General features: G+C 45.1%; 1 protein-coding gene across 1 annotated transcript in view; it reads left to right on the top strand.

The window, feature by feature from the left end:
- Positions 1–147: 147 nt before the first annotated feature.
- htt (huntingtin) overlaps positions 148–26,877 on the top strand; it is a 38,066-nt gene continuing 11,336 nt past the window's right edge. The window contains exons 1-48 of the mRNA XM_079999663.1: positions 148–264; positions 1,500–1,583; positions 1,911–2,031; positions 2,460–2,519; positions 2,691–2,770; positions 2,937–3,075; positions 3,484–3,625; positions 3,765–3,943; positions 4,459–4,663; positions 5,481–5,528; positions 5,802–5,879; positions 7,654–8,057; positions 9,778–9,904; positions 10,028–10,143; positions 10,233–10,344; positions 10,667–10,804; positions 11,298–11,456; positions 12,144–12,241; positions 12,433–12,572; positions 12,696–12,759; positions 12,900–13,000; positions 13,665–13,811; positions 13,905–14,025; positions 14,188–14,330; positions 14,753–14,937; positions 15,256–15,470; positions 16,458–16,584; positions 16,678–16,802; positions 19,069–19,179; positions 19,422–19,499; positions 19,965–20,188; positions 20,290–20,368; positions 20,509–20,670; positions 20,754–20,809; positions 21,012–21,160; positions 21,266–21,402; positions 21,510–21,626; positions 22,074–22,196; positions 22,315–22,571; positions 22,909–23,051; positions 23,374–23,602; positions 23,916–24,057; positions 24,540–24,719; positions 25,048–25,224; positions 25,469–25,545; positions 26,082–26,220; positions 26,442–26,564; positions 26,669–26,876. Of these exons, the coding sequence (XP_079855789.1) occupies positions 167–264; positions 1,500–1,583; positions 1,911–2,031; positions 2,460–2,519; positions 2,691–2,770; positions 2,937–3,075; positions 3,484–3,625; positions 3,765–3,943; positions 4,459–4,663; positions 5,481–5,528; positions 5,802–5,879; positions 7,654–8,057; positions 9,778–9,904; positions 10,028–10,143; positions 10,233–10,344; positions 10,667–10,804; positions 11,298–11,456; positions 12,144–12,241; positions 12,433–12,572; positions 12,696–12,759; positions 12,900–13,000; positions 13,665–13,811; positions 13,905–14,025; positions 14,188–14,330; positions 14,753–14,937; positions 15,256–15,470; positions 16,458–16,584; positions 16,678–16,802; positions 19,069–19,179; positions 19,422–19,499; positions 19,965–20,188; positions 20,290–20,368; positions 20,509–20,670; positions 20,754–20,809; positions 21,012–21,160; positions 21,266–21,402; positions 21,510–21,626; positions 22,074–22,196; positions 22,315–22,571; positions 22,909–23,051; positions 23,374–23,602; positions 23,916–24,057; positions 24,540–24,719; positions 25,048–25,224; positions 25,469–25,545; positions 26,082–26,220; positions 26,442–26,564; positions 26,669–26,876 (6,667 nt within the window). The 5' untranslated portion in view covers positions 148–166. The remainder of the gene's footprint in view (positions 265–1,499; positions 1,584–1,910; positions 2,032–2,459; positions 2,520–2,690; positions 2,771–2,936; positions 3,076–3,483; positions 3,626–3,764; positions 3,944–4,458; positions 4,664–5,480; positions 5,529–5,801; positions 5,880–7,653; positions 8,058–9,777; positions 9,905–10,027; positions 10,144–10,232; positions 10,345–10,666; positions 10,805–11,297; positions 11,457–12,143; positions 12,242–12,432; positions 12,573–12,695; positions 12,760–12,899; positions 13,001–13,664; positions 13,812–13,904; positions 14,026–14,187; positions 14,331–14,752; positions 14,938–15,255; positions 15,471–16,457; positions 16,585–16,677; positions 16,803–19,068; positions 19,180–19,421; positions 19,500–19,964; positions 20,189–20,289; positions 20,369–20,508; positions 20,671–20,753; positions 20,810–21,011; positions 21,161–21,265; positions 21,403–21,509; positions 21,627–22,073; positions 22,197–22,314; positions 22,572–22,908; positions 23,052–23,373; positions 23,603–23,915; positions 24,058–24,539; positions 24,720–25,047; positions 25,225–25,468; positions 25,546–26,081; positions 26,221–26,441; positions 26,565–26,668; position 26,877) is intronic.

Here is a 26,877-nt window from a genome sequence, read left to right as displayed (position 1 = left end):
TCCCTGTCAAGCTGTCACGGCTCCACTTCCGTGTCGAGATTTGCCAGGGAAACGCGCATCAAATATGGCTTTTTATCGCAATGCCTCCCATTCATTTATGGAGAGCACCCTGAAGAAATAAGGACGTACAGGAGACGAGGGTTTTGTCGCGCTATCGGGCGCCAAAATGGCCACCATGGAGAAGCTGATGAAGGCCTTCGAGTCGCTCAAATCATTCCAACAACAACAAGGGCCGCCGACGGCCGAGGAGCTCGTCCAGAAACAGTGAGTTGGGCTGGGGGAGCCTGCTCGACTCACCCGCCTCCGCTAGCCCGCTAGCCCGTTAGCCCGCTAGCCCGCTAGCTCTGAGGGCGTCTGGCTTCCTAGCTTGAAGGATAACGCTCCCGAGGCCGGCTGGTGCAGCTACTCGTCGTTTACGGGGCACTCGGAGAGGCTGCCGGATATTTCACCAACGTGTTCCTTCACCCGCGACCCGACATATTTACTATTGAGGGAGACGCACAGCTAGGCTAACTGGGAGCTAACGGCTCATGTTTTGCGAGTGCGCACCTGCCAAGGGGGGAGAGGGGACGCAGGACGTTGAAAGGTTTATTTTATAATCTCGGCATACAAGGGTGGAGCTTGTATTGGCCCACATTGCGTGTTACACGGTTGCTAAACTGTCATGTGTCTTCCACGGTGATTGTAGCATGGGAGAGCGGTGAATGCCACCGCGCTCATGACGTATTCTGGTCTTCGTTTCAAATTCCTTGTACCCTACTTTGGTGTGAATTGGCAAGAGACTGCAGGGACATTCCCGTGACACTGTGCATGGTTAGAGATTAGGTAGGAATGTTAGCGTGTGCGTGCCAGTAAACCCTTAAATTGGGGAGCCTTTAAAAGGCTGTCGTCTTTATTATGTTGGTGTTTCGTGGACAGTAGACACAGATTAAACCCTCACCCTGTTGTATTCCATACACATCTGATCTGACCGAATGGTCAGGTAAATAAACGGAATGTGAACAAACTTGACTTGTGGTTACATACGAAGTCTGTCTTTGTTTACATCCTCTGAAATGGAAGTCTACATTCAAGTGCAAGGGAGTGTGGGATGGATTTGGGAAGATCGAATCCCAAAATGCTTGCTTTATGGTGGGAATGGATCAGCTCAGATTTGCTGCGCAATGTTGTGTCGCCTTTGGCCTTCATCTGCAGTTGTTGACCTTCTGTCAGCTTCTCCAACTCTAGCAAAAGTGGCATAGGTGTTCATTTTACGACTGCACATATAAAGTGATTGGACTATAGTCTATTATTAACCCAAACAGAATAATTGATCAGCACGTTAGGGGTCTAGCTAGGAACCACGCTGAGCCATTCTTTGTGGTTCTACAATACATATTCCTTCTACTCCCCTTGTACAGTAAGCCTCAGGTGTAATTCAGATTTGTTTCTAATTTCTCTCGATGTCCCATTTCCAATTTCCCACCTCCCTCTGCTTCCCCACTTCTCATCCTTTTCAGGAAAAAGGAGCAGGCTGCCACAAAGAAGGACCGGGTCACCCACTGCCTGACAATATGCGAGAACATCATAGCTCAGTCTTTAAGGTAGGCTCTACCTTAAGTTTAGTTCACCACAATGTTTTCCTTTCAAACGGGTTACAAATCTACATTTGTTTTGGTGAAATCACCATTTCACTTCTATATTATCTTGTCATCTGAATAGGAATGTATTTCAACTGCTCGCATTGTGCGTATTCATTCCATGCATTGTCACACATTGTCGACTTGAATAGATCAACTCTGTCAAACGTGAAACTTGTTTCTTAATGATACATTTTGTTTGTGTAGACATCTACCTAGGACTGTCAGTTGTTCAGTGTGTGTACAATGACCGTGCTTACCTTGTGTTTGACGCTATGGTTCTGGGATCAGAACGTCTCCAGAGTTCCAGAAGCTCCTGGGCATCGCCATGGAAATGTTCCTACTCTGCAGCGATGACAGCGAGTCAGATGTTCGGATGGTCGCTGATGAGTGCCTCAATAAGATCATCAAAGTGAGTAATTGGTTTGTACAAGTCCAAAATCCCTGAATTTATTCTTAACACTTTTCTGAAAGAGTTCTTCCCAGTCTAAATTCTTCTAAACCTTTAGACATTCTGGTATATGACACTGGAATAGAGCACCCTACTTGTCCAAGTGTTCAATACAATACTATTTATTACAACAAAGTAAAGACATGCAATGATCTACTCCACCCATTATGACGCCTGATAGAAGGAGTTCATAATTATTAGAGAAATCCCCCTTCTGTATTTTCTATACTCTTCCTGTCGGGGGAGCGATATACAAAGATATTCTATGAAGGGTGAAAAATATGCTTTTCTTGAGTGGCAGAACAAATAGAATAGATAAGACAATATTTGCAGACTGAAAGCATTGTTTTAAGTTTGTTCTGCAAATCAATTGTTCACTTTATCACCAGGCGTTGATGGATTCTAACCTGCCGAGACTGCAGCTGGAGCTGTACAAAGAGATTAAAAAGGTAAAAATACCAAAATCCTAATATTTGTGATATTCTAAATGTATCATTCAGAGTGATACGGTGTTAAAAGTTTGAAAATGGGGTAGGGTGTTGTGTGTTTTTGGGTCATTATGATGAAAACATTTATATATTTATTGTGATGGTGTTGATGATTTGTGTGTTTCTCTCCAGAATGGTGCCTCAAGGAGCCTGAGGGCGGCGCTCTGGAGGTTCGCTGAGCTCGCCCACCTCATCAGACCGCAGAAGTGCAGGTACGGACCCACATCCGCTGCCCTGACAACCGCTCTTTTCTGGCTTTTTGGAAACTCTATTAGAAAAAAAAAAGGTCAACACACCTCTCTTACCTCTCCTCACATCTTTCTAATCTCCTCTATATTAAGTTTGCCTTCGCTGTATCTTCCCTCCTCTGCTCTCCAGGCCCTACCTGGTTAACCTGTTGCCGTGCCTGACCAGAATAACAAAGCGTCAGGAGGAGACTGTGCAGGAGACACTAGCTGCAGCCATGCCCAAAATCATGGCTTCCCTTGGACACTTTGCCAATGATGGCGAAATCAAGGTACGCAGGCAAGAGCATGTGCTGTAGGACTGGCGAGTGCCTTTTATCCAGAGGACCAGAGTACAATCACTTGTGTTTGTATAATTTGTCTCAATTTATTTACCCCTAGATTATTTTTACTTATACATTTATACATACTTAAGTATTTTTTGCTTATATTTTTGCTTTTTTTGTGATTTACATTATATATTTGTTTCTTCCTCCTTAGTTTCGCACAACCTTGGGAGTTTGCCCTTTTATAACTACATTTAAAAATATAAGTCTTGAATCAAGTGGCCTCAACGAAATGCTTAAATCTCACCACTAGAGGACGCCAGTGCTGAGCTGATTTTTCTCTCTGGAAAAGATCACCAAGCCAAAAAGAGATTTTCTCCCCCTGACTAGTGTTCTGTCATCAACTGCTTGCAGGTGCTGCTAAAAGCCTTTGTGGCCAACCTGAAATCCTCCTCACCTACCATCAGACGTACCGCCGCCAGCTCAGCCGTCAGCGTGTGTCAACACTCCAGACGCACCAGCTACTTCTACACCTGGCTGCTCAACGTGCTGCTGGGTACGACACGGAAACTCAGACAAACACATTCGATTTAAATATTACATGTACCACATGTTCTGTTAGCTGAAGTCAAGAGCAGCATATTATTATCTGATGAAAGACTAAATTTCCTTAACATGACGACTTCCTCGCCTAGGTTTGGTGATTCCGGTTGATGAGGAACACACCAGCCACCTGATCCTGGGGGTGCTGTTAACCCTTCGCTACCTGATGCCTCTGCTGCAGCAGCAGGTCAACAGCAGCAGCCTCAAAGGCAGCTTTGGAGTCATGAGGAAGGAAGCGGACGTGCAGCCCACACCTGAACAACTGCTGCAGGTGTGTGTGTGTGTGTGTGTGTGTGTGTGTGTGTGTGTGTGTGTGTGTGTGTGTGTGTGTGTGTGTGTGTGTGTGTGTGTGTGTGTGTGTGTGTGTGTGTGTGTGTGTGTGTGTGTGTGGATATCTCACTCTTGGACCGTAGGATGAAATTATGCAAGTTGGATCACAAATAATGTTACTACTCTTGGTGTATACTCATTATTGACTACCTTCTAACCGCATTGGATTGGGATGCTGATATTTTAAAAATCGTTAAAGTGGAATGGAGTTATTAAAATGTCTTTTGCTCTAAGACAGCCAAATTCTTATTCCGATTTTTGTTTGAACTTTTTTTATTTATTTTTGAAAAATAATCGTATTGTTTAGCACTTTAACTAAAAGCTAAAAAAAAGTGAATCGCTGTTGCACAAATTATTCTGTGGCATTACTGCATTTAATACAAGATTATGATAAACCTAATATTGAGCTTGTCTGTCTGTCCGTGCCTGTGTCTGTGCACGTGCGTGCATGCATAGGTGTACGAGTTGACTCTCCACTACACGCAGCACCGGGATCACAACGTGGTCACAGCATCCCTGGAGCTCCTGCAGCAGCTGTTCAGAACTCCTCCACCAGTGCTCCTGCACATGCTCATCACAGCGGGCAGCATCCCGCACGCCTCCGTGTTCCGCCAGGACACCGAGAGCCGTGCGCGATCTGGCAGCATCCTCGAGCTCATCGGTAAACACCACTTTTGGGGTCATCGGTAGGGTTTGCCTTCAGAGGACCCTTTGGTTTGAGCGGCCAATTAATAGTATTCACCATGCATGCATAATATTTAAATAAATTGCGTTGCTCTATATATTCAATGGCATAGCTTCCTGAAGACCTTGTGGAAATTGAGAGAAAAGTTTAGGAGTGCAAAAACCATAGAAGTACTTAATAATAACTGGCAGTGCCCACTCGCTTAATAATTCAAACTATTTTTTCATTTTTTTTTCAAAAGTATAGATAACAGAACAGTCAAAGTTGAAGCCAAAATAACGTATAAAGCTCTGTAAACACACACCTGTCACAGCGGCAGTTTAAATGCTGTGACAGCAATAGAAGGCTGACATTTTTATTAACAGATACAAACCAAAACTATACCTTTTGAGTCTGATACAAGTTCTTAATTTCCTATCGTTGACTGATTTCAATGGTATATACTAATGAAATGTCCAATTGCAATACTTCACACTTCTAACAAGTTGTTCTCACAAGAAAATGACCGTAATGACAGTATGTGCAGATGGTCCCCACTATAGATCTCTACTTGAGGGAGTTTGTACCGGTTAATCCATGCTGATTTGGTGACCATATTGGAAGACCTAAGCTGTTAATCGGTGTGGCTGCTCTGCAGGGTTTTGTGTTTTCTGGGCCTTTCCTTGCTTATTAACCCCCGCCCCGCCCCCTAAAGTTCTGCATGATTATTTCTAATTCTTAATGGTGTTTTTGAGCTTCTGTGGCTTTTCTTTTCTTCTCTGCCTGTTTTCTGCTCGTTTCCTAATGCTTGCAGCTGGGGGAGGGTCTTCCTGCAGTCCACTCCTCCTCAGGAAACAGAAAGGTGACTAGTTCATTTCTGTAGTCTTTGCTTTCAGCCTGGTCAGTCATTACAGGAACAGGATTCTGCTTTTTATTCCAGAACTTAAAAAGGCCCAGACAAAAAAATCTCATCCAACTCTTTAATGTTCTTCACCTCCTGGTTATTTGAAATTGAATTGCCCCTCCATCTATACCATCAGCACGTCTCTCCTAATTTGGACACTCACCTCCAATGGCGTTATGGCTGATGTGTTGGTCTAAGTGTGTTGAGCTCTGTGCCTTGTGTTGTTGCTAGGTAAAATGCTGTCGGGGGAGGAGGACGGGCTTGAGGATGATCCTGAGCGAGCAGAGGTCACTACTGGGGCCTTCACAGGTAGGGCCCACTCCCCACCAACTATTAAAATATGTCCCACATCACCTAGATCTGCAAGTGTGTTTGTATACTGTATAATGTGTAAAACAGTAACTGGCGGCCTGTGGGAAAATGTGGCCTATTAATTAGGGGTGTCAAGATTCAGATTCAAAATCGGAAATCGATTGAAATTAGCGTTTGACCTCGAACTTGGAAATCACAAGCAGGTTCGTGATTCTACCCAGGTAATATTGTAGGACATGGTCGCCATGTTGGGGTGGTCAAGATCCCCCGGTAAACAAATGCAGTGTGCGCTGGGGGGTGCGGGCCCCTACGCAGAGCCGACTGTGGCTCGCCTGGCTCCTAACCGACTTTCATCGTCTGGTTTGTAGTTGGGCGAGCTGCGGTCAGCTCCGCAGAGGGGTCCGCTGCGCCACACCTAGCAGACTGTACCCGCGGACCTGTCACTAGGGCTGCAGGTACGAAATTCCAATATAACTTTAATATTACAATAATAACACCATTCGAATGCTGATATTGCCATTCGATTGTGTATTTTTTAAAATAAATAAATAATTGATTATAAATGTTTCGGCTAACCTTAGCCAATCAATTCACATGTGATGAGCAATAAAGTTCAATATAAGTTCATCCAGAATGCACATTAGAGAGAAATATTCCCGGTGTTGGGGCCAAGACCGCGTCAGCAGAGACGCACGGCCGCACCAGCGCGTTTCCCTTTCCTCCGGCGTGTCACTGTGCGTACAAGGGAGAGTGCAGCTTTGACCAGAATGATCAGTAATTCCACAGATGTGGCGATGAAAGTGGAAAATAAACCTTCACCGACGGAATGTCCTATAGTGAAGAGGTTCTCAACCACCGGCTAGCGGACTGTGTCGGGCCGCAGGGAATTTGCCACTGGACCGTGAAAACGTGGGCAGAAAACAGAGTAAATAAAGTACATCTAGAGTTTTTATTTACTTTATTTGGAGAAAAGATCTCTCTGATCGGAGCTGCCCAACCGTACCTAATGCGCCCCCCCACCCCCCCGTACTAAATTCGAGCATTAAAAATGTTTATATATTAGAACATTAAAAATAAAAAAGCATACAAATTCGAATGGGATTATGGAGTAATATCTGCAGCCCTACCTGGCGCCAGCGGATCTCCACCGCTCCAATATGGCGGACGCGTAAACGCATAAGGTGAGAGTTGACAACCGAGCCAATCTCATTTCAGTACATGTAGAAAACAGGACACAGGTAGTAATTTTCCTTTTTCTACCAGCATTCACCTCCGGCAAAAATGGCATTATTTTTGTGAGTAAAATAAAAGTAGTGTAATAAGTAACTTATTGTTTATTATTCCAAAGTCTAGTTTTGATAAAGCTCTTAACTGTTTAGGGGTGTTGTTTAAATATTCTCAAATTTCTATTATTTATAATTTATTCAAATAAAAGTTACTTATTGAGAACCAAATGTTTTTCTTTACAAATCAACAATAGTTATCTAACAATAGTTAGAATAGTCTAACAATGGCGTAGCCATCATTGCTGGAAAAAATACATGTTTAAATCGAATCATGACCTTAAAATCCGATTGAATCGTGGATTTGGAGAATCATGTCACCCTTAGTATTAAGGCAGACTGGCCCTTGGAATACATTTAAAGGTTAGTATTGAACTCTAATTAGAATATGGTGCTTTTGTATTTTCTTTTTCCTTGTTTTTTACAAGTGTAGCTACACTCCTACCTTGATAATAGACATTGCGTTTGGGTTTTTCCTCCCCCCTAAGCGTCGGTGGTGGGAGCAGACGGCTCCTCCGCTACTGCTCAGGTCGATATCATCACGGAGCAGCCGCGCTCCTCCCAGCACACCTTGCAGCCCGGGGACTCGGTGGACCTCAGCGCCTCTTCGGAACAGGGCGGCGGCGGGGGCACGTCGACCTCGGGCACCCCCGAGTCGCCCAACGACAACGAGGACGACATGCTGAGCCGGAGCTCGAGTGGCGGCGCCAACGTCACCCCGGAGACGGCGGACTACACCACGCCGGAGAACGCCACGCCGGAGGGGGGGCCGCTCGGTGAGTCGGGGACGCTGCTGTGCACTAACGACCACTCCCGGCCGCCCAGCGACTCCTCGCAGACCACCACCGAGGGACCCGACTCGGCCGTGACGCCCTCAGACGTGGCAGAGCTGGTAAGTTGGAGTCGACTCACTTTTTGGATACACCTTTATCGAATTAAATTAGTTGACTTGAGTGCGCTTGCGTGTGAAACCGCAAACGTCATTGATCCAGGGCCACCGCACAGAGTTTTTAAATGAAAATTTGCGACACGGTGGAGCACCTTTAGCTTTTTGATGTGTCCGTTCTGCTAATGTAAACTTCTGTGGTGTTGCACCCTGTCCTCTCTCCCCCCGCCCCCCGTCCGTCACAGTCGCGCTCTCAGTTGCCACTGGTGATTGACCCGCCCCCGCACTCGCCGACTTCTACGGAGGGTCCTGATGTCACAGACGACACTTCTGTCTGCACTTCCTCCTCTCCTTCCTCTGCTTTCTCTCTCTCCTCCTCTTCCTCCTTCTCTGCCACCTCTTCCTCTAGCACTAGTGATCAGGTTAGCTAATTGGACACTTTTAACTTAGTGGGGAGGGGCTTGCCTGTCTGTAAAGCATCCAGATTTTTATTATTATTATTTTTTCCCCCCACTCGTACGTCAAACCTGTGCACGGACTCTTGCCCTTGCTTATTTCCCCGTCTTGCAGACTTTCTGCTACTTTGTCCGTCAACCTCAGTGTGTGCTGAGGTTTCTTTCCCCCCCAAATGAGATGCTCAACGCATGATGGCCTTTCATACCTTTTTATATTTTTCCTTCAGAGAACCCGACACCGGTTCTCATGTTCTTGAACTCAGCGACGGGCTTTTGTTCCAGTTTGAAATTGGCAAAATCTTAATGTCAGCCTTTTCATATCTTATCTGGAGAAAAACAGCAGTCTTTTTTGCTGGAAAATGTTCTGTTGATCCTATTTCATCCTGCTTGGAGTGAACTTCTCGTAATGCTTAAAAAAAATAGTTTGAACTGCATTGATACTAATAAAAAACATTTCAAGGTTTTAAATTAAATTTCATCATGCAACACGCGTCTTTGGATCAAAAGCTTGCTCTTTCTCTGAATTTTAACCAAAATGTGTAATTTCGCCAGCTCTGCTTTTCCCTGTACAAAATTGATTTGTTTCATGTTGTGTTAATCCGAGCATGATTCAGAAAATTCAATTCCAGTCATTGTTCAGTAGGCCATGTGCCCGTGTTCAATTTGGCGATTCTCATTTCAACAGTGAACAACTAGACTACAACGGTGCCTAGTCTCCTATCAGCATGCGGGGGAAGTTTTGTGTAGGCAATATTGACTAAATCAGATATCACAATTTTTTTTTTTTTTTTGACAAATTGCTTGATGTCGATAATTCAGAAATTTTTTCATAATAAATTTACACACAAATCACTGAGAAACAATTAGTAATGTAATGCAGTAATGTGGATATTATGATAGTAGAGGCATCAATGAGAGTAGTGTCAAAAGTTCATAAAATTGCATTATTTTACTGTTATGCAGCCTTTAAGACAACAAATCATTAACTAAATCATGGTATTTCGGTAACCAAGACGATACCGTATCTAGTCTTGTATCGCTATTCCAATTAAACACTCAGCCCTATGTTTATGATAATGTTTACTTATTTTTACATATTAATATTGCATCTAATTATGTATTTTTCCAAGTGTATTATTTTCCTCTAAGTGTGTGTGTGTGTGTGTGTGTGTGTGTGTGTGTGTGTGTGTGTGTGTGTGTGTGTGTGTGTGTGTGTGTGTGTGTGTGTGTGTGTGTGTGTGTGTGTGTGTGTGTGTGTGTGTGTGTGTAAGGTGCTTGATGGCAGTGAGAGCCAGTATTCAGGGATGCAGATCGGAACGCTGCAGGATGAGGAAGAGGATGCAGCGCCACCTTCATCCCTCGACGAATGCCCAGAGCCCTTCTCACAGTCAATGTTGGGTATGTTGCACCCACAGGCACGTGCAAACACATCATATATAGTGTATGTACTGTATGTGTGTACTGTATATTTCTGTATTGCTTAGAAGGTGTGTGTGTGTGTGTGTGTGTGTGTGTGTATAGCACTGAGCAAGCCTCACCTCCTGGAGGGCAGAGGTCATAACAGACAGGCTTCAGACAGCAGCGTAGACCGCTTCTTACCAAAGGATGAACCCACTGAGCCTGAACCTGACAATAAGGTACACACCCACAGTAACCTATGCTGATGTTCCTCTGTGAAGAAACCTTCTGACATCCTGATCACGTGCCTTCGTCGCCTGTCTCCTAGCCCTCAAGGATTAAAGGTCCAATCGGCCATTACACAGACCAGGGGGCCGAGCCGCTAGTGCACTGCATTCGACTTCTGGCAGCTTCCTTCCTGCTGACGGGGCAGAAAAAGGGTGAGTGTATGCAGGGGAATTAGAAGGAAATAATAAACCCAAAACACATCCCTGTTCTTTTGAACAGCTCTTAAACCTTAACCAAATGGAATATCTCAGCAAATCCTATTGAGCTTGATTTACGAGTGAGAGGCTGGTTCTGGTCTGACTGCTGACTGCTAAAACGGATATGTTGAGAACCACTACTCCAGACAAGCAGCGTTTCTTCTTCAAGTGGGAGTTGCCCTGCTCATTGTGCTCTCCAGTTGACTTGGTACTATGGCATTTCAGCCGCGGATGCCAGTCTGGTGGTGACCCTATGATATTTTGAAATCATTTGCAGGTCTGGTCCCGGACAAGGAGGTGCGGGTCAGTGTCAAAGCGCTGGCAGTTAGCTGCGTTGGAGCGGCTGCAGCGCTGCACCCGGAGGCGTTCTTCAACTCTCTCTACCTGGAGCCGCTGGACGGCATGCCAGCAGAGGGTATTGAGAGAACAATATACACACACACACACACACACACACACACACACACACTACGCTCACGGTTTGGCACGATGCACAGTATGGGATTCGTGATTTGAATGGATGGATGACTGTGGAAGATTCCGGCAGCATTAAATCACCTCTAAAATCACTTTTAAAGCTGATGTATGTCGAAATAAAATAACGTCAAATAATGTTGAATTCAATGCATGGGGTATATCTTATCTATAAAAAATAGTATTTAAGTGTAAAATATCTTCTGAAAAATAAATAAATGCTGACTTTAGTTTGATTTGTGATTCTAGCCTCTGGTGTATTTAAATGAAAAGCTATTGCCATCCTGTTCCGTTTTTCAGTATGGTTATTTATTTATTTATATTGCAACATATCGTTACACCCATATCACACACATGACCTTCTGAACATCAGCACACATCTTTTATGAGAACTCTCTCTCTCTCTCTCTCTCTCTCTCTCTTGCCCCCTGCAGAGCAGCAGTATGTCAGCGACGTGTTGGGCCTCATCGACCACGCAGACCCCCAGATCAGAGGAGCCACCGCCATCCTCTGTGGAGCCATCATCCATGCAGCACTCAACAAAACACGCTACAACATTCACACCTGGCTGGCCGGTGTGCAGAGCGCAACAGGTGAGGAATGTGTTGTCGTGTGTGTGATCTGACTTCCTATGCAGTATGGAAAAGTCTTGAATGTGATTTACGTCATTTCTAGGTCTGCATAAGTACGGAAAAAGAAAAAATGTGGGGGAAATATGATCATATTCGATCTACAAGATGTAATTTGAAAGTTTGTTCTGACTTTCGTGAAAAACAGGCTTGCATCGGGACGCCACACAGAGATTGAGGAGCGCATGTTAATTGATTCAATTAACATTAAAATAAAATAAATGAAATATATACATCTACAATAAAAATACAATTTTTTTTTGGCTGCTCCACACCCACTTGGACTTGGGTCTGGACCAATCACCGTGCACTCCGTCAATGATTGTTCCTCTTGTGCTGGTTAGTCTCTGCCCTGGAGTAAGAGCTAGAAAAGTTCCTCAAAACTGAGTTCTAAGAACTACAAACGTTCCTAGTTCCTGCAGTGCGGACACAAAAAATGAGGTTCCTCCAAAAAGTTCCTAGAACTATGAAAAGGTTCCTGTGGTGCAAAAACGCACATTGATTCATATAAGCTGCAGTCTTCTGGCATGTAATGGTTGGATTTCAAAATAATTTATTTGCATAATAAACATCTAGCTATTAGTCTTCTGAGATGTCAAATATGGTGTGAAAAGTCTATGACCTTTGTATTTCCTATCTTTCCTCTTCCAGGTAACCCTCTGTCCCTGGTGGACTTGGTGCCTTTGCTCCAGAAGACTCTCAAAGACGAATCCTCTGTGACCTGCAAGATGGCCTGCTCTGCAGTCAGGGTAAGACCAAAAGCGTGCGTGTGTGCGTGTGTGCGTGTGTGTGTGTGTGTGTGTGTGTGTGTGTGTGTGTGTGTGTGTGTGTGTGTGTGTGTGTGTGTGTGTGTGTGTGTGTGTGTGTGTGTGTGCGCGCGCGCACCAGGCACATGTACAGTATCTGCAACTGAGGCCTGAGGTCTTGTATGTTTATGCAGCACTGCATCATGACCGTGTGTAGCAGCACCATGAGTGAGTTCGGCCTTCAGCTGCTGATCGACCTGCTTGCCCTCAGAGACTGCTCCTATTGGCTGGTCAGGACTGAGCTGCTGGAGACCCTCGCTGAGATGGACTTCCGGTGAGACGAGACCACATGTGAACACATTGCTTGTGAACATTCTATCATATCGTTTTTCTCAGACTGGTGATAATCCCTGTGCCCGGTAGATGAATGCCTAACCTTAAATATTCCTCCCCTCAGGTTAGTGAATTTCCTGGAGAGGAACACAGAAACATTGCACAAAGGAGAACATCACTACACGGGGGTAAGCACTCCGACTGTCTGGTGGCATCAATGCTCTAGTTGTAGTTTTGAGCTTGACAAATTTTGTGTCAAGCTCAAAACTATCTACCACTATCGATCTTCAGAATTTTGACTCAACCCTCCCTTCTTTCTCCTATCCAGCTTCTACGTCTGCAGGACCGGATGCTGAATAACGTGGTCATCCGTTTGCTGGGAGATGACGACCCCAGGGTCCGGCACGTGGCAGCCTCCACAGTCAGCAGGTACACCAAAAAGCTCTCTGTCCTGACTGCAAATATTTTTGCAGAATGGACAGACTCCACAGTAATATATTTTTCATCAAAATGTCAAAGAAGTTTTAAAGCAATGTTATGCTATGGTCACACCCCCGCAACGGGGCTGCGGCACAAAGCCAAACAGCTGTTGCCGGCGGTGTGATCGTACGGCGATGAGGCTTCTGTGCCCCATGGCTGTTGTGGGCGTGCCGGCTCAAAATCAACTGGCTGTTGTGTGCGCGCCAAACATTTTGCTTTGCGGTCTGGCACTACCGTTAAACATGTTGCATAAATGGAAAGTAAATAAGCTGCATTTTCATCTGACAAAAGATAGCTGTAGATGTATTATTACATAATTATAAACTTTTTATTAAAGTGAGACTAGAAATGAACAAAAGAGACAATTCAATTGTAATGGCTGTGTAACTCATCATGAGACGTCCAACATGCTCTAATGATTATAATAATAATAATAATAATAACCTTTATCAGTATAGCATCTTTGATGAAAGATACTATACAGATAAAGGTTATTATTACTAAAGGTTATCATAATCATTACTCACAATGCATCACAATAATAGAAAGGGTTTTTTATTTTATTTTTTTTATTCTCCACTTTATTTGCCCCTCTTTTCCACCTTTCCCTCAGGTTGGTCTCGAGGTTGTTCTTCGACTGCGACCCAGGCCAGGCTGAGCCAGTGGTGGCCATTGCCAGGGACCAGAGCTCCGTGTACCTGCAGCTGCTCATGCACGAAACACAGCCGCCCTCCCAGTTCACCGTCAGCACCATCACAAGGTACCTGCGCAAAGTCGCCACAAGCTTTTAGGCTTTTAAAGAAAGATTGTTTGGGTTTGCCAAAGGAACTGAGATTGAAACCTCAATCACCAGGACATATCGAGGCTACAACCTGTCCAACGGGGTGTCTGATGTCACCATGGAAAACAACCTGTCCAGAGTCATCACCACCGTCTCCCATGCCCTCACCTCCTCTACCTCCAGAGCCCTGACTGTGAGCGTCTCAAACACAAGCGCTGTTGAATACCATGCTGCGAACATTTTAAGATATCACGGCATAATTAATCAAGATGCCACCGAAACTCATCAGCCGCCTGTAACTCATGGCAGATTCGTGTAAGTTCCCAGCATAACGTGCGTTTCTGTGTGTCCGCAGTTTGGCTGCTGTGAGGCTCTGTGCCTCCTGACCTCCACCTTCCCAGCATGCAGCTGGAGCACAGGCTGGCACTGTGGCTACGTCAGCTCCAGCGCCAACCACGCCTCTCGCTCCAGTCTGAAGATCAGGGGCCGGGCCCTCAGGTAAGTTTAGACACAAGCACACACACGGATGAGACATTTGATGTAAATACTGTATGTGTACGTTCACTCAGAGAAAGATATTTCACGATCTTCACATTTCTCTTGTTTCATTTTTCTTGCAATATATTATAAGCAGTCAACGTGTTCAATATACCATTTCATTACAAATGTGCAAATGTAATATAACACAAAAGCTGTTGGATATAAAAATAAAAGCCAATGATAAAACAACAACAAATTAAATAATATTATTTATGATGAAATAACAACCCTCCTACCAGCTATATGCACATGTGTATTATACCGCCTCCCAAAGCAAATAAACCTAGAATTAGGTATCCTATTTTCATCATTATATTTCTTAAGTTTATCATATTTCTTTAAAGTGTTTTATATGTTCACTTGCTCTCTCCTTCTTCTAGCCTGTCTCAGCCTGGCAGCGCTCCTCCTGCTTCGTCCTCTTCCTCCTCAGCGTCGGAGCCCGAACGGAGGACTCTGACGGTGGGGATGGCCAACATGGTTCTCTCCCTTCTCTCTTCCGCCTGGTTCCCTCTGGATCTCTCTGCTCATCAGGACGCCCTGATGCTGGCTGGCAACCTGCTTGCTGGTAGGAAACTGATAATGCAGCAAACTGTCTCGCATGACGCAGATATGTTTTTTTCCCTTGATGTTCAACGTGGTTTCCTAGGAGAAGACAACCGGCCAGTGTCCCCTCCCCCAGGTCGTTTGAGTTTGAGACCCCGGATGAAAATCATGTTACTTTGTGTGCGGCTATATTATTTCCATCCTGATCCAGTACACTGATCTTCTGAATCAGTCTCACTGTGTTGCGTTAGGTCAGTGGTTTCATGTAGGCTTGTGAAGACAGTTCCAATACTATTAGCCATTAATCCTTTAACAACCCAGCCCAATGACGTCTTCCCAGCTGCAGCTCCTAAGTGCATGCGGAGTCCCTGGCCTGGAGAGGAGGAGAGCAGCAGCAATACCGGTGGTGCTGCCAACAAAACAGAGGAGCCCTGGGCAGCCCTGTCTGAGCGTCCCCTGGTGGCCATGGTGGAGCAGCTCTTCTCCCATCTCCTCAAGATCCTCAACATTTGTGCACATGTGCTGGACGACACACCGCCTGGACCAGCAGTGAAGGTAACTGATGGGGATGGACCAATGTCATCAATCTTCAAGCATTTGTTTATAGAGAGATAGGGTCGCACAGTTTTATCGGCTGTACATTGGTATCGGCCAATATTCGCCTTGGTGCCATCTGCCTATCTGCCATCAGCCTATCAGCAAATAAGATAACATTCTTCCATGGCAGTGGCTGATGTTTATCTGTTGTCTGTTGTAATTTTGCGCTGGCTAAATGTTGTGTTGGAAGGCTCTTGGCGGCCATAGGTGGCTGCCTAGGTGGCCGTGTGAGGTTCTCTGTTATGCATGGGCGGTAATTACTCATGGAGATTACGCATGGAGGGAGAAAGGTCCCAATCTAAGGTCTTCTATAGGCTTCTTTCTCGCCTCTGCTCCCGTGATAAGGGCAATGTGCCAGTCACCGTGACTGTGCTGTGCATGCACGAAGACACTTTCACTTTTGTAGCATCCGATTGATAACACACTTAGTATTTTAGAAATAAGAGGTTTTTTTATTTGATTACGACGGCGCTGATATGCAAAAATGAACTAATTAGTTTTATTTCTATAAAGAAAAAAGGCAAAAAGACAGTGGGGTCGGTGGGTAAGTAATGTAGTGGGTGTATGCCTGAGTACCATTTAACACCGTTAACCCTATTTCCCAAAGATACATTTTGTTGGGCTATGTAAGTACTAAAAATTCTTCTCAATGAGTAGGTATGGACTATCGGCCAAATTGTTATTTTAAACATCGGTATCGTAACATTGGATCATCCCATAATTACACAATCTGTGCATCCCTATAGAGAGATTTGATCCCCTACTTTTCTTGTATAGCATAGACTTTAAAAATTAATTTGTGCCATTTAAACATAATCATATTGCCCCCCCCCCGCTCCCATATCCCTTCACCTTGTAAGTTGGAAGTGGAGGTTTCCTTGAAATGCAACACGGGTTAAATCCAAGTAAAACTGTCTCGTGTTTTTGTCCATTTACCCCATGTAGGCAACCCTGCCGTCCTTGGGCAACACCACCTCGCTCAGCCCCATCCGCAGGAAAGGCAAGGAGAAGGAGGCCGCTGAGCCCAGCGCTGCTCCCATGAGCCCAAAGAAAAGCAATGAACCCAACACAGGTGCATTCCGGCCGGAAACCGATGCCGTCAGAAAATGTAGCTGTTGTCTGAAACTGTTTGGTCAGCGGGTTCCTTTACTGTTGTTTTGTGCAGGCCGACCAGGAGAGAGTACCAGCTCCGCGGGGGTCAGTAAGTCTACCAGTCTTGGCAGCTTCTACCACCTTCCCCCCTACCTCAAGCTCTACGATGTCCTCAAAGCCACCCACGCTAACTACAAGGTTAGAACGCCTTCCCAAAACCCTTCACATTTGCATTTCTACCGTTTCATTGTCAATGTTGGAGGTCATGCGTTATAGCAGCAACTTTTTGGCAGTAACGCAGTAGTATAACAAGTTACTAATTAGGGATGTCAATTTAAAGGAATTTCTTAATCGATAGTAGTTTACCTTAACAAACAATCATCGATTAATTGATAGCAAAAGCTAATGACGTCACCAGGGGGTTGGCGGGAAGGCCGTTTCTCCTCATTTCATTTCAAAATGGAGAGGTTTGAGGCAAGACTCTCTGAGCTTACACATACAGGAATATTTAGGACTCGTCTTTGCGCGAGTTGAGTGTTAGTTGTTGAGCAACAATAAACATATAGTTTCCTCCTTGGCTTCAAGAAGCTTCCGTTTTCTACGTGCAGCCATGTTTATTGTTCTCCTATGCCTACTTCTACGACTACTGCCTGCTCTACTGAGTATTTTTTTGTTTTTCTCGTCTTCCCCTATTGTTATCGTGAGGGACTGCAACGGAAAATGGGTCAGATTTTTAAACGCACCGCACTCTCTGCACGGGCCGAAAACTCCTGTTGAAACAATTACAACAAGACAGCAGATTGTTTCATTAATTGTTTAATTTGAAATCGAATCGATTCAATTCTTATTAGCAATTAATTCAAGATTCAAGATTCAAGATTTTTATTTGTCACATACATATACATACTTCCATACATATATGCAGTGAAATGTAATGCAACGCACCCGGTGATAGCACACAATAAGTCCTAGGAAAAAGTACAAAAATAAAATAAAATAAAAAGTAGAAAATTCCTTTCTAATAGACCGACTAACTGACTCCTAAAACGTAATACAGTAAGTGGAATACTTATAGAATAAGATAAAAAATATATAGAATAAAATACAATAAAAAATAAATTGAAATAAAATGGAATAGGTTGAAGGAATATGGCTATGTATATACAGATATGTGCATTTAAAGTGGCATGTGAATTAAAGTGGCATGTGAATGTGAATAGTGTGAGGTAATGTTTGGGATAATACAGCACAGTATACAACAGTACGGCGCAGCAATACGGCATCACGAACAACCCTGAACAGTGATACAGTATGCGGTACAGTATGCTACATACAGTACAGTAGGTAGTGGAGCCTAGTGCATGGCTCAGTTAGGACCCCTGGTGAGGTCAGCGTTGACAGTTCTGATGGCTTGAGGGAAGAAACTCCGTCTCAGTCTCTCTGTTCTCGCTGCGTGACTGCGGAGGCGCTTGCCTGACCGCAGCAGCTGAAACAGTCCGTTGTTGGGGTGATGAGGATCCTTCATGATCCTACGGGCTCTGCTACTACACCTCCTGGTGTATAACTCCTGCAAGGGGGGGAGGGTGGTTCCAGTGGTACGTTCAGCTGAACGCACCACCCTCTGCAGGGCCCGCCTGTCCTGGGCAGTACAGTTCCCAAACCAGGCAGTGATGTTGCCTGTCAGGATGCTCTCCACTGCTCCAGAGTAGAAGGACTTGAGGATCCTCACCGAGACCCGGAATTTCCTCAGCTGCCTGAGGTGGTAGAGACGCTGCCTCGCCTTTCTCACCAGAGTGTCTGTATGAACAGTCCATGTTAAGTCCTCTGTGATGTGGACTCCCAGATATCTGAAGCTGCTCACCCTATCGACAGAAGTCCCATTAATCCACAAGGGCGCGTGCGTCCTCGATTGTGATCCACGCCTAAAGTCCACAATCAGCTCCTTGGTTTTGCTGACGTTCAGGTGGAGGCTGTTGTCCTGGCACCAGAGTGACAGGTCAGCCACCTCCTCGCGGTAGGCCTTCTCATCGCAGTCGGTGATCAGGCCCACGACCACGGTGTCGTCAGCAAACTTGATGATGGTGTTGGAGCTGGACCTGGCCACACAGTCATGTGTGTACAGGGAGTACAGTAGGGGGCTGAGGACGCAGCCCTGGGGGGATCCTGTATTCAGGGTGAGGGAGCTTGACATGTACTTCCCCACCTTGACCACCTGGGGGCGGCCTGTGAGGAAGTCCAGGATCCAGGTGCACAGCGGAGCATTCAATCCTAGCTCCAACAATTTATAGTCGATTAATTGTTGACATCCCGATTACTAATACAATGTGGGTAATATTCTTACAGTTACCATGTCAGTTAACATGCATTACCATCCATAATTTTAATAGATACAATTATAATTGTAAAGGTATTCTTGGTGTGGGTAGCAGTGGTATTGGTTAACGTTATGGTATGATTTGTTTAGGTGACCCTTGACCTCCACAGCAGCCAGGAGAAGTTTGGAGGTTTTCTTCGGGCTGCACTGGATGTGCTGTCTCAGCTGTTGGAGCTGGCCACACTCCATGACATTGGCAAGGTAATAACCATCTGATCCAGGTAATAACAGCCTTATCAAACCTGTTGGTGCTGTCGTCAAATGACTCAGTAAACAGACTTCAATGATTAAAAAAAAAAAAAAAAAAAAAAAAAGCAGTAAGGAGGACGATGGAGATATGAGGTGTGATGATGCCTATGAGCTTATGTAAATACATATCAATCACAGTCGCAGTCATATTCAGCAGAATTAGGTTATATGAAATGCTTTATGGTCTGTCTCAGTGTGTGGAGGAGATACTGGGCTACCTCAAATCCTGCTTCTTGAGAGAACCAACTATGTCCACCATCTGCGTACAACAGGTCAGTACTTCATGTGTCTTAATACCTTCCTCTTGCCTGCGTTGGCTGCACTGTAGCTGTAGTGTTTGTGTGGCAGTCTTTCCAATGGCTGCAGCACCACGCCGTGTGCTGCAGCCGACATGACTCCACGCAGAGTGATTCTGGTTCCTGCCGACAGGGCCTGTAAAGGCATCGGTTCCCCTGTGCGATGGTTCCATACATATAGATTACATTAATAAATTATTAAAAAAAAACAAAAAACTTTTGTTTGTTTTTCCTTGGGGTGTAGAGAGATAGGTGTCGTTAAAAACTATGGAGCAATTTCTAATTTGCTCATTATGATGGAATCCTAATATTATTAAAATATGATATTATGCAAGATTAAACTAAATCAAACCATGATGTGAAACCCAATTTAGCTTTTATAACAAGCTGTCTGTTCTGGCTGTGAAAGATAATTTTCCTATCGTTGCTTCCCGACTTCAGTTGTTAAAGACACTGTTCGGCACCAACCTGGCTTCCCAGTACGATGTGGCCCTGAGCGGCCCCAGCCGCTCTCAGGGCAAGGCCCTCCGTCTGGGCTCCTCCAGCCTCCGCCCGGGCCTGTATCACTACTGCTTCATGGCCCCCTACACGCACTTCACCCAGGCCCTGGCCGATGCCAGTCTCCGTAACATGGTGCAGGCTGAGCACGAGCAGGACGCCTCTGGGTGGGTGATGGGGTCACAAATACTTTTTCTATCATGTTTGTTTGTTTGTTTGTTTGTGTGTGCAAATACTTTTACTGACATCTCTCTTTCTCTTCTCCCAGATGGTTTGATGTGATGCAGAAAGTGTCCAATCAGATAAGATCCAGCATCACAAACGTAACGCGTCAAAGAGGCGACAAGGTGCTGCACAATATTCCTCGATTAAGGATTTAACTGAGAAATAAATATTGTGAATTGGATCCATTTCCTACTTTGAACAATTTTGTATTCCGCTGCACTGATAAACGTACATCCTTTTTTTTCAATTTTGTTGTTTCCAGAACGCCATCCACAACCACATCCGTCTTTTTGAGCCACTGGTGATCAAGGCTCTGAAGCAGTACACCACCAGCACCTCTGTGGCCCTGCAGAGACAAGTGCTAGACCTGCTGGCCCAGCTGGTGCAGCTCCGGGTCAACTACTGCCTGCTGGACTCAGACCAGGTGAGATATGCACTAAAAACACCTGGTTAAACTAATTTTTGTTCTCATGTTCACTTGCTGAAACGTTCCTTACAATTTTTTAGGTGTTCATCGGCTTCGTTCTGAAGCAGTTTGAGTACATTGAAGTGGGCCAGTTCAGGTAAGTTGCTTTTGCTAAATATAACAGAGGTGTAAGGTTTATGAACCCCTCCCTCCATGAAATCTTTGCAACAATCACAAAACAAATCTTCAACGATTGTGAGAAATGTTTGAACTGATTGCAACTGATTCTCAATGTTTCAAGTTTCTCAAACTTGTACCCAAGATTTGGAAAATAAGTAAAGGAAGTGCTTTTCTGCCAGGGATTCGGAGGCCATCATTCCCAACATCTTCTTCTTCCTGGTTCTGCTGTCATATGAGCGCTACCACTCCAAGCAGATTATCAGCATTCCCAAGATTATCCAGCTCTGTGACGGCATCATGGCCAGCGGCAGGAAGGCCGTCACACACGGTTAGAGGCACACAAATGGCCTGCTGGACCCACAAAGTATCTATACTATACTATAATATATTATATACAGAAGATGAATAGAAATGTTCCCTCGTCCCTCCACAGCCATCCCAGCCTTGCAGCCGATAGTCCATGACCTGTTTGTGTTGAGGGGGTCCAACAAAGCTGACGCAGGCAAAGAGCTGGACACGCAGAAGGAGGTGGTGGTCTCCATGCTCCTCAGACTCATCCAGTACCACCAGGTGTGTAATAAAGCTTCATAAAGACGTATATCTACTCCTGATTAGAGGGACTCAGGCATGGTGTTGGAGCATTTTCTTTTCTTATGTCTCACTTGTACATGTTCTAGGTGCTGGAGATGTTCATCATGGTTCTGCAGCAGTGTCACAAGGAGAACGAGGACAAGTGGAAGAGATTGTCCAGACAGATTGCTGATGTCATCCTGCCTATGATCGCCAAACAGCAGGTAGGTTTTGCACCCGGTTTTATGATTTGCTTGTAAGCTCTAGCGCAGTGGTTCTCAACCTGGCCTCCAGGGATCCCAAGGGATGTGGGATGGTAGCTCAGGAGGTAGAGCCGGTGGTCTAGTGATCTAAAGGTTGCTGGTTCGATCCCAGGCTCCTCCTGCTAGCATGCTGTAGTGTCCTTGAGCAAGACACTTAACCCCTAATTGCTCCTGATGCCTGCGTCCGTCGGTGTTTGAACAATTCCAAGGCGCTTTGGATAAAAGCGTCTGCTAAATGAAATGTAATGTAATGTAATGACCGTGCTCTAATGTTTGAGGGTCCTTGCTATGAAATAGGTAAGGAATCACTGCTCAAGTAAATGAAAAGTATATAAGTAACTTACAGCATGTATAATTTTATACTTTATCTTGTACAGTATCTTATTTTACTCGGTTTTATCTTGACAGATGCACTTGGATTCTCCGGAGGCACTGGGAGTGTTGAATACACTGTTTGAGACTGTTGCACCCTCCTCACTCCGGCCTGTCGACATGCTGCTCAAAAGCATGTTCACCACGCCAGCCACCATGGTGAGATGTAAACACATTCACTTTATTTGTTTTGAACCCTTCTTGCTCATTATTTCACTATTTACTCTCACCTGTATCTGCTCCTGCTTGATGAAGACCCCTTACATCTGCTCCCCAGGCTTCAGTAGCTACAGTCCAGCTGTGGGTGTCTGGTATTTTGGCAGTCCTCAGGGTGCTCATATCCCAGTCCACGGAGGACATAGTCTTGTCCCGTGTCCATGAGCTCTCGCTCTCCCCACACCTCCTCTCCTGCCAAACCATCCGCTGCCTCCAGCAGAACAGCCCTGGTCCCCAGGATCCCCCCGTTGTCCCCCTCAGCACCCAAGATTCCAGCGGGGAGACATCCAGAGCTCTCCCTGAGGAGACCTTTGCCAGGTCAGTGACCAGAGGGGTGCTGGAAAACAGGGCTGTTGTCTTCAAAGAGCATGTCCTCATAAGCTCATACAGTTATACATATTATAATGTAACAAAAGGACATTTTCGCATCTTCAAAAAAATCGTGTTATGATTCCTTTTAAATTGTTCTGTAGCAATTCAGTTTGGCCTCCTGTCTCTCTGTTGTGGAACTACAAATGAGGCGTATTATAACATAGTCTAGCATTTGATAACATACTATATATATATATATATATATATATATATATATATATATATATATATATATATATATATATATATATATATATATATATATAAAAAATCAACCCTGCAGGTTCTTGCTCCAGCTGGTGGGGGTGTTGTTGGATGACATCTCCTCTAAACAGATGAAAGTGGACATGACAGAGCAACAGCACACCTTCTACTGCCAGCAACTGGGCACTCTGCTCATGTGTCTCATACACATCTTCAAGAGCGGTGAGACAGTATATTCACTTTTATCAGTATTCCCAAATTTTGTTTGTCTCTTACGTTTACTAATACATTTACAATGTTCTAAGTTTTGTGTATATTTCTCACATGCCTTATAGCCAATTGGAATTATTTTAAATGTCACATTTATTAACCCCTCCCCCCCCTTTACCATTTGAGCTCCCAGCTGCCCTTTACAACCTCAATGCCACTCCATTGAGAAACTCCACAATAGATAACTTGAGTTTAGGTTGAAGATCCACATCCACAGAGAAAATTTGTCATTTGGCTGATAAATCATGACATTAAATCAAGTTTCCTTCTTCAGGAATGTTCCGCAGGATCACCGCTGCAGCCAGCCGCCTCTTAAAGGGCGACGGCGCCATTGGGCCGTCCGGCCTAGAGCCCAGCTCCTTCTACCCCCTAGAGAGCTTGAACGGTATGGTGCAGTGCCTCACCACCACCCACCCCTCCCTGGTGCTGCTGTGGTGCCAGGTCCTCCTAATAATCAACTACACAAACTACTCCTGGTGGGCCGAGGTGCACCAGACCCCCAGGTGGGTGGAGACTCTAAGAACACACATCAGCTTCCCCTTCTTCCTTTGTCTTCCTACTTCTATTCAGGGCTGGATTTAAAAAAAAAAATAAAAAAAAAAAAAATAAAATAAAAAAACTCATACTCAGATATGATTCAATACCATTATTTCAGTTTCTGAATCGATTTTCGCAAATTGTTTTATCAAATCTTAAGATCCTGCCCAATACTTAGCCTTGCTTCTCATGTGGTGTAGACCTTAAGTTACAGTCTCTCTTGGTATGATCTCCCTGAAAAATGCCACATGCTACCCAACTTTTCCTCTTTTTCTGCAGGCGTCACAGCTTGTCGTGCACTAAGCTGCTGAGTCCTCACTCCTCAGATGAGGAGGAGGAGGAGAAGCCGGAGTCCCGCCTGGCCATGGTCAACAGAGAGATCGTCCGCAGGGGAGCCCTCATCCTCTTTTGCGACTACGTGGTGAGATTTTTTGAATCTGCATGTATTCGCAACACAAATATGCCTTTATATCTGGGGTGTCAAACACGTGGCCCCCCTTGCGATGGGATTATTTTGCAAAAAATGTAAGCCAAAATTTCATGTAATTTTGTTGCTAAAAGGGGAGATAAGCCTGATGTGCATGTACCATCAGGATTTGATTTGTTCAAAAGATCCTGTACTGTAAATAGGCTGCATTTGACTTGTATGCACAGACCTTGAATTATGGCTTAAAGGGAGACCTTAAGGGGGGACCAAAACAGCCCCCAAAGTGCTTATTGAGTGGCTCTCCCAAGTAATTACAAAAATATAATCATAATTTAACCATGAAGCACTTATATTAACTTAAAAAGAAAAGACAGTTAAATGGGACACGGAGGGGAGGTAGGTGGTAGTTATGCTGGAATTTCCCTGTTGAGTTCCAATGTTCTTCACATCACACTGATTCGTCTCTGCGTCCGCAGTGTCAGAACCTCCATGATTCAGAGCATCTGACCTGGCTCATCGTGAACCATGTGAGGGACCTGATTATTCTGTCCCATGAGCCTCCGGTGCAGGACTTCATCAGTGCCGTGCACCGCAACTCGGCAGCCAGTGGCCTCTTCATCCAGGCCATCCAGTCCCGCTGTGACAACCTCGCCACTGTAAGAGAAAACCCTCTTTCTGCAAGATCTGTTATTTTCAATTAATTGTCCCTGTTTCCCTTTCTCTACTCAAACCTGATTTCGTCATCCTGTTCTTCCACATTTGATGGAATTGAGTAAATAACCTATTTAAGCTTAAAAGTAAATCAAAAAAAGATTCTCTCAATGAAAATTACTATCACTTAAACTAGGGAAATTTCTTGAGCCTTTATGACGACCCCACAAATTTTCCATTGACTCAAAGCTGCAACAGCAGCTGACACAATATTTGCGCTTCCTCCCGTCCTAATGTCCCCCACCCCCCCCCCCCCCCCCCCTTGTGCTGTAGGCCACCATGCTGAAGAAGACCCTGCAGTGTCTGGAAGGTATCCACCTGAGTCAGTCTGGCTCCCTGCTGATGCTCTATGTGGACAAGCTGCTCTGCACACCCTTTAGGGTTCTGGCCCGCATGGTGGATACGCTGGCCTGCCGCCGGGTGGAGATGCTCCTGGCCGAGACACTTCAGGTGTGTGTGTGTGTGTGTGTGTGTGTGTGTGTGTGTGTGTGTGTGTGTGTGTGTGTGTGTGTGTGTGTGTGTGTGTGTGTGTGTGTGTGTGTGTGTGTGTGTGTGTGTGTGTGTGTGTGTGTGTGTATTCACTCACAGGTAAACCCCACGTATTGATTGGTTGCTTTGGCTTGAGTTCTATCTCAGGCCTGTGTTTTTTGCAGTATAAATGGCACTTTTTTTCAAGCTTCCATCCCTCCTACAGAACAGCATCGCCCAGCTGCCAGTGGAGGAACTGGACCGGATCCAGGAGTACCTCCAGACCAGCGGCCTGGCTCAGAGGTAACATTCACGATAACTCTCAGCATCATGACTACTCCTTTTGATTAAGCCTGTTGCAGCTTGTTTCAGAAGCATTCTACACCTAGTTAAAGGCATCTGAGCATTCTTGCAATAGCATGCTAAATAAGCAAAGTGTCAAACCTTATACTACAGCAGTTTCTGTCTATCCCTAACTTTAAAAGGGATACTCCGTTTTGGGGGCAAATTCACGATCAAAAGATCTTGTTTTTTTCTCATAGACATACATGATGTGTCGCTGAACTCACTAAACCTTTGCGGTCTGGAAGGTGTTTTTTCTCGGAGCTAGGCTAGTTGTTTCCCTCTGAAGCCTTTCATTGAGCATTGTATAAGTTGGCTGAAGCCTGTCGCTGTCTGTGTACGGAAATTTACCCAGTTTACCTAGATTTGGATGAGGAGGTCGTTACCGGACCTCCTCATCCCAATCTGGATAAACTGGCGTATCTCTTTTAAAGAATGATCAAAGTGCTGCACGGCTCAAGACGGTAAATGTTGTTTGATTCTCCGTCCTCTTTCAGGCATCAGAGGTTCTACTCCCTGCTGGACAGGTTCAGAGCCACCGTTGCTGAAGAAACCAATAGCCCAGTTCCCCCAGTGTCATCACATCCTCTCGATGGGGACCCGCCCCCCGCCCCTGAACTAGTCATCACTGACAAGGTGAGCGGAGCAAGAAGCACAAGCATTTTCCAAATATTTTGAGGGTTTTCACAATGAGTGATGGTCAATAGTGACATCTTTCTGGCTGAGAATTTTGATTTTAGCATATACTATCTGTTAGGATCACGTGGTGTTCAGATTTTGACGGGGGTGGGGTTATTGAAGAACAAAATAGACAAAAGCAAAGTATGAAACGTCTCGATATATATGTGCTTCTCCAGGAGTGGTATGTGGCTCTGGTGAAGTCTCAGTGCTGTGTCCGTGGCGACGGGTCGCTTCTGGAGACGACAGAACTGCTGACTAAGCTGCCGCCCTCTGACCTCTCCAGCATCATGAGCTGCAAGGTGAAACGCATGTGACTTCAATTCATGCAATTTATTGCGTTATAAAACCAAACCCTCTCTTCTAGTCCTCATTTTTCTTTTTTTCTTTTTTTTACGTTCAACAGGATTTCAACCTTAGCCTCCTCTGTCCGTGCTTGAGCGTGGGAATGCAGAGGCTGGCAAGGGGTCAGGGGTCACTGCTTTTCGAGACGGCTCTCCAGGTGACCTTGGAGAAACTCACTGGCGTCACAGAGTCACTTCCTGCCCCGCATCAGTCCTTCCTGCCTCCGCCCCAAACTGAGCCCTACTGGGAGCAACTGGCCACTATATATGG

This window comes from Zeus faber (assembly GCF_960531495.2).
Source record: "Zeus faber genome assembly, chromosome: 4".
Lineage (NCBI taxonomy): Eukaryota > Metazoa > Chordata > Actinopteri > Zeiformes > Zeidae > Zeus > Zeus faber.
This window is presented reverse-complemented; position numbering and strand designations above follow the sequence as displayed.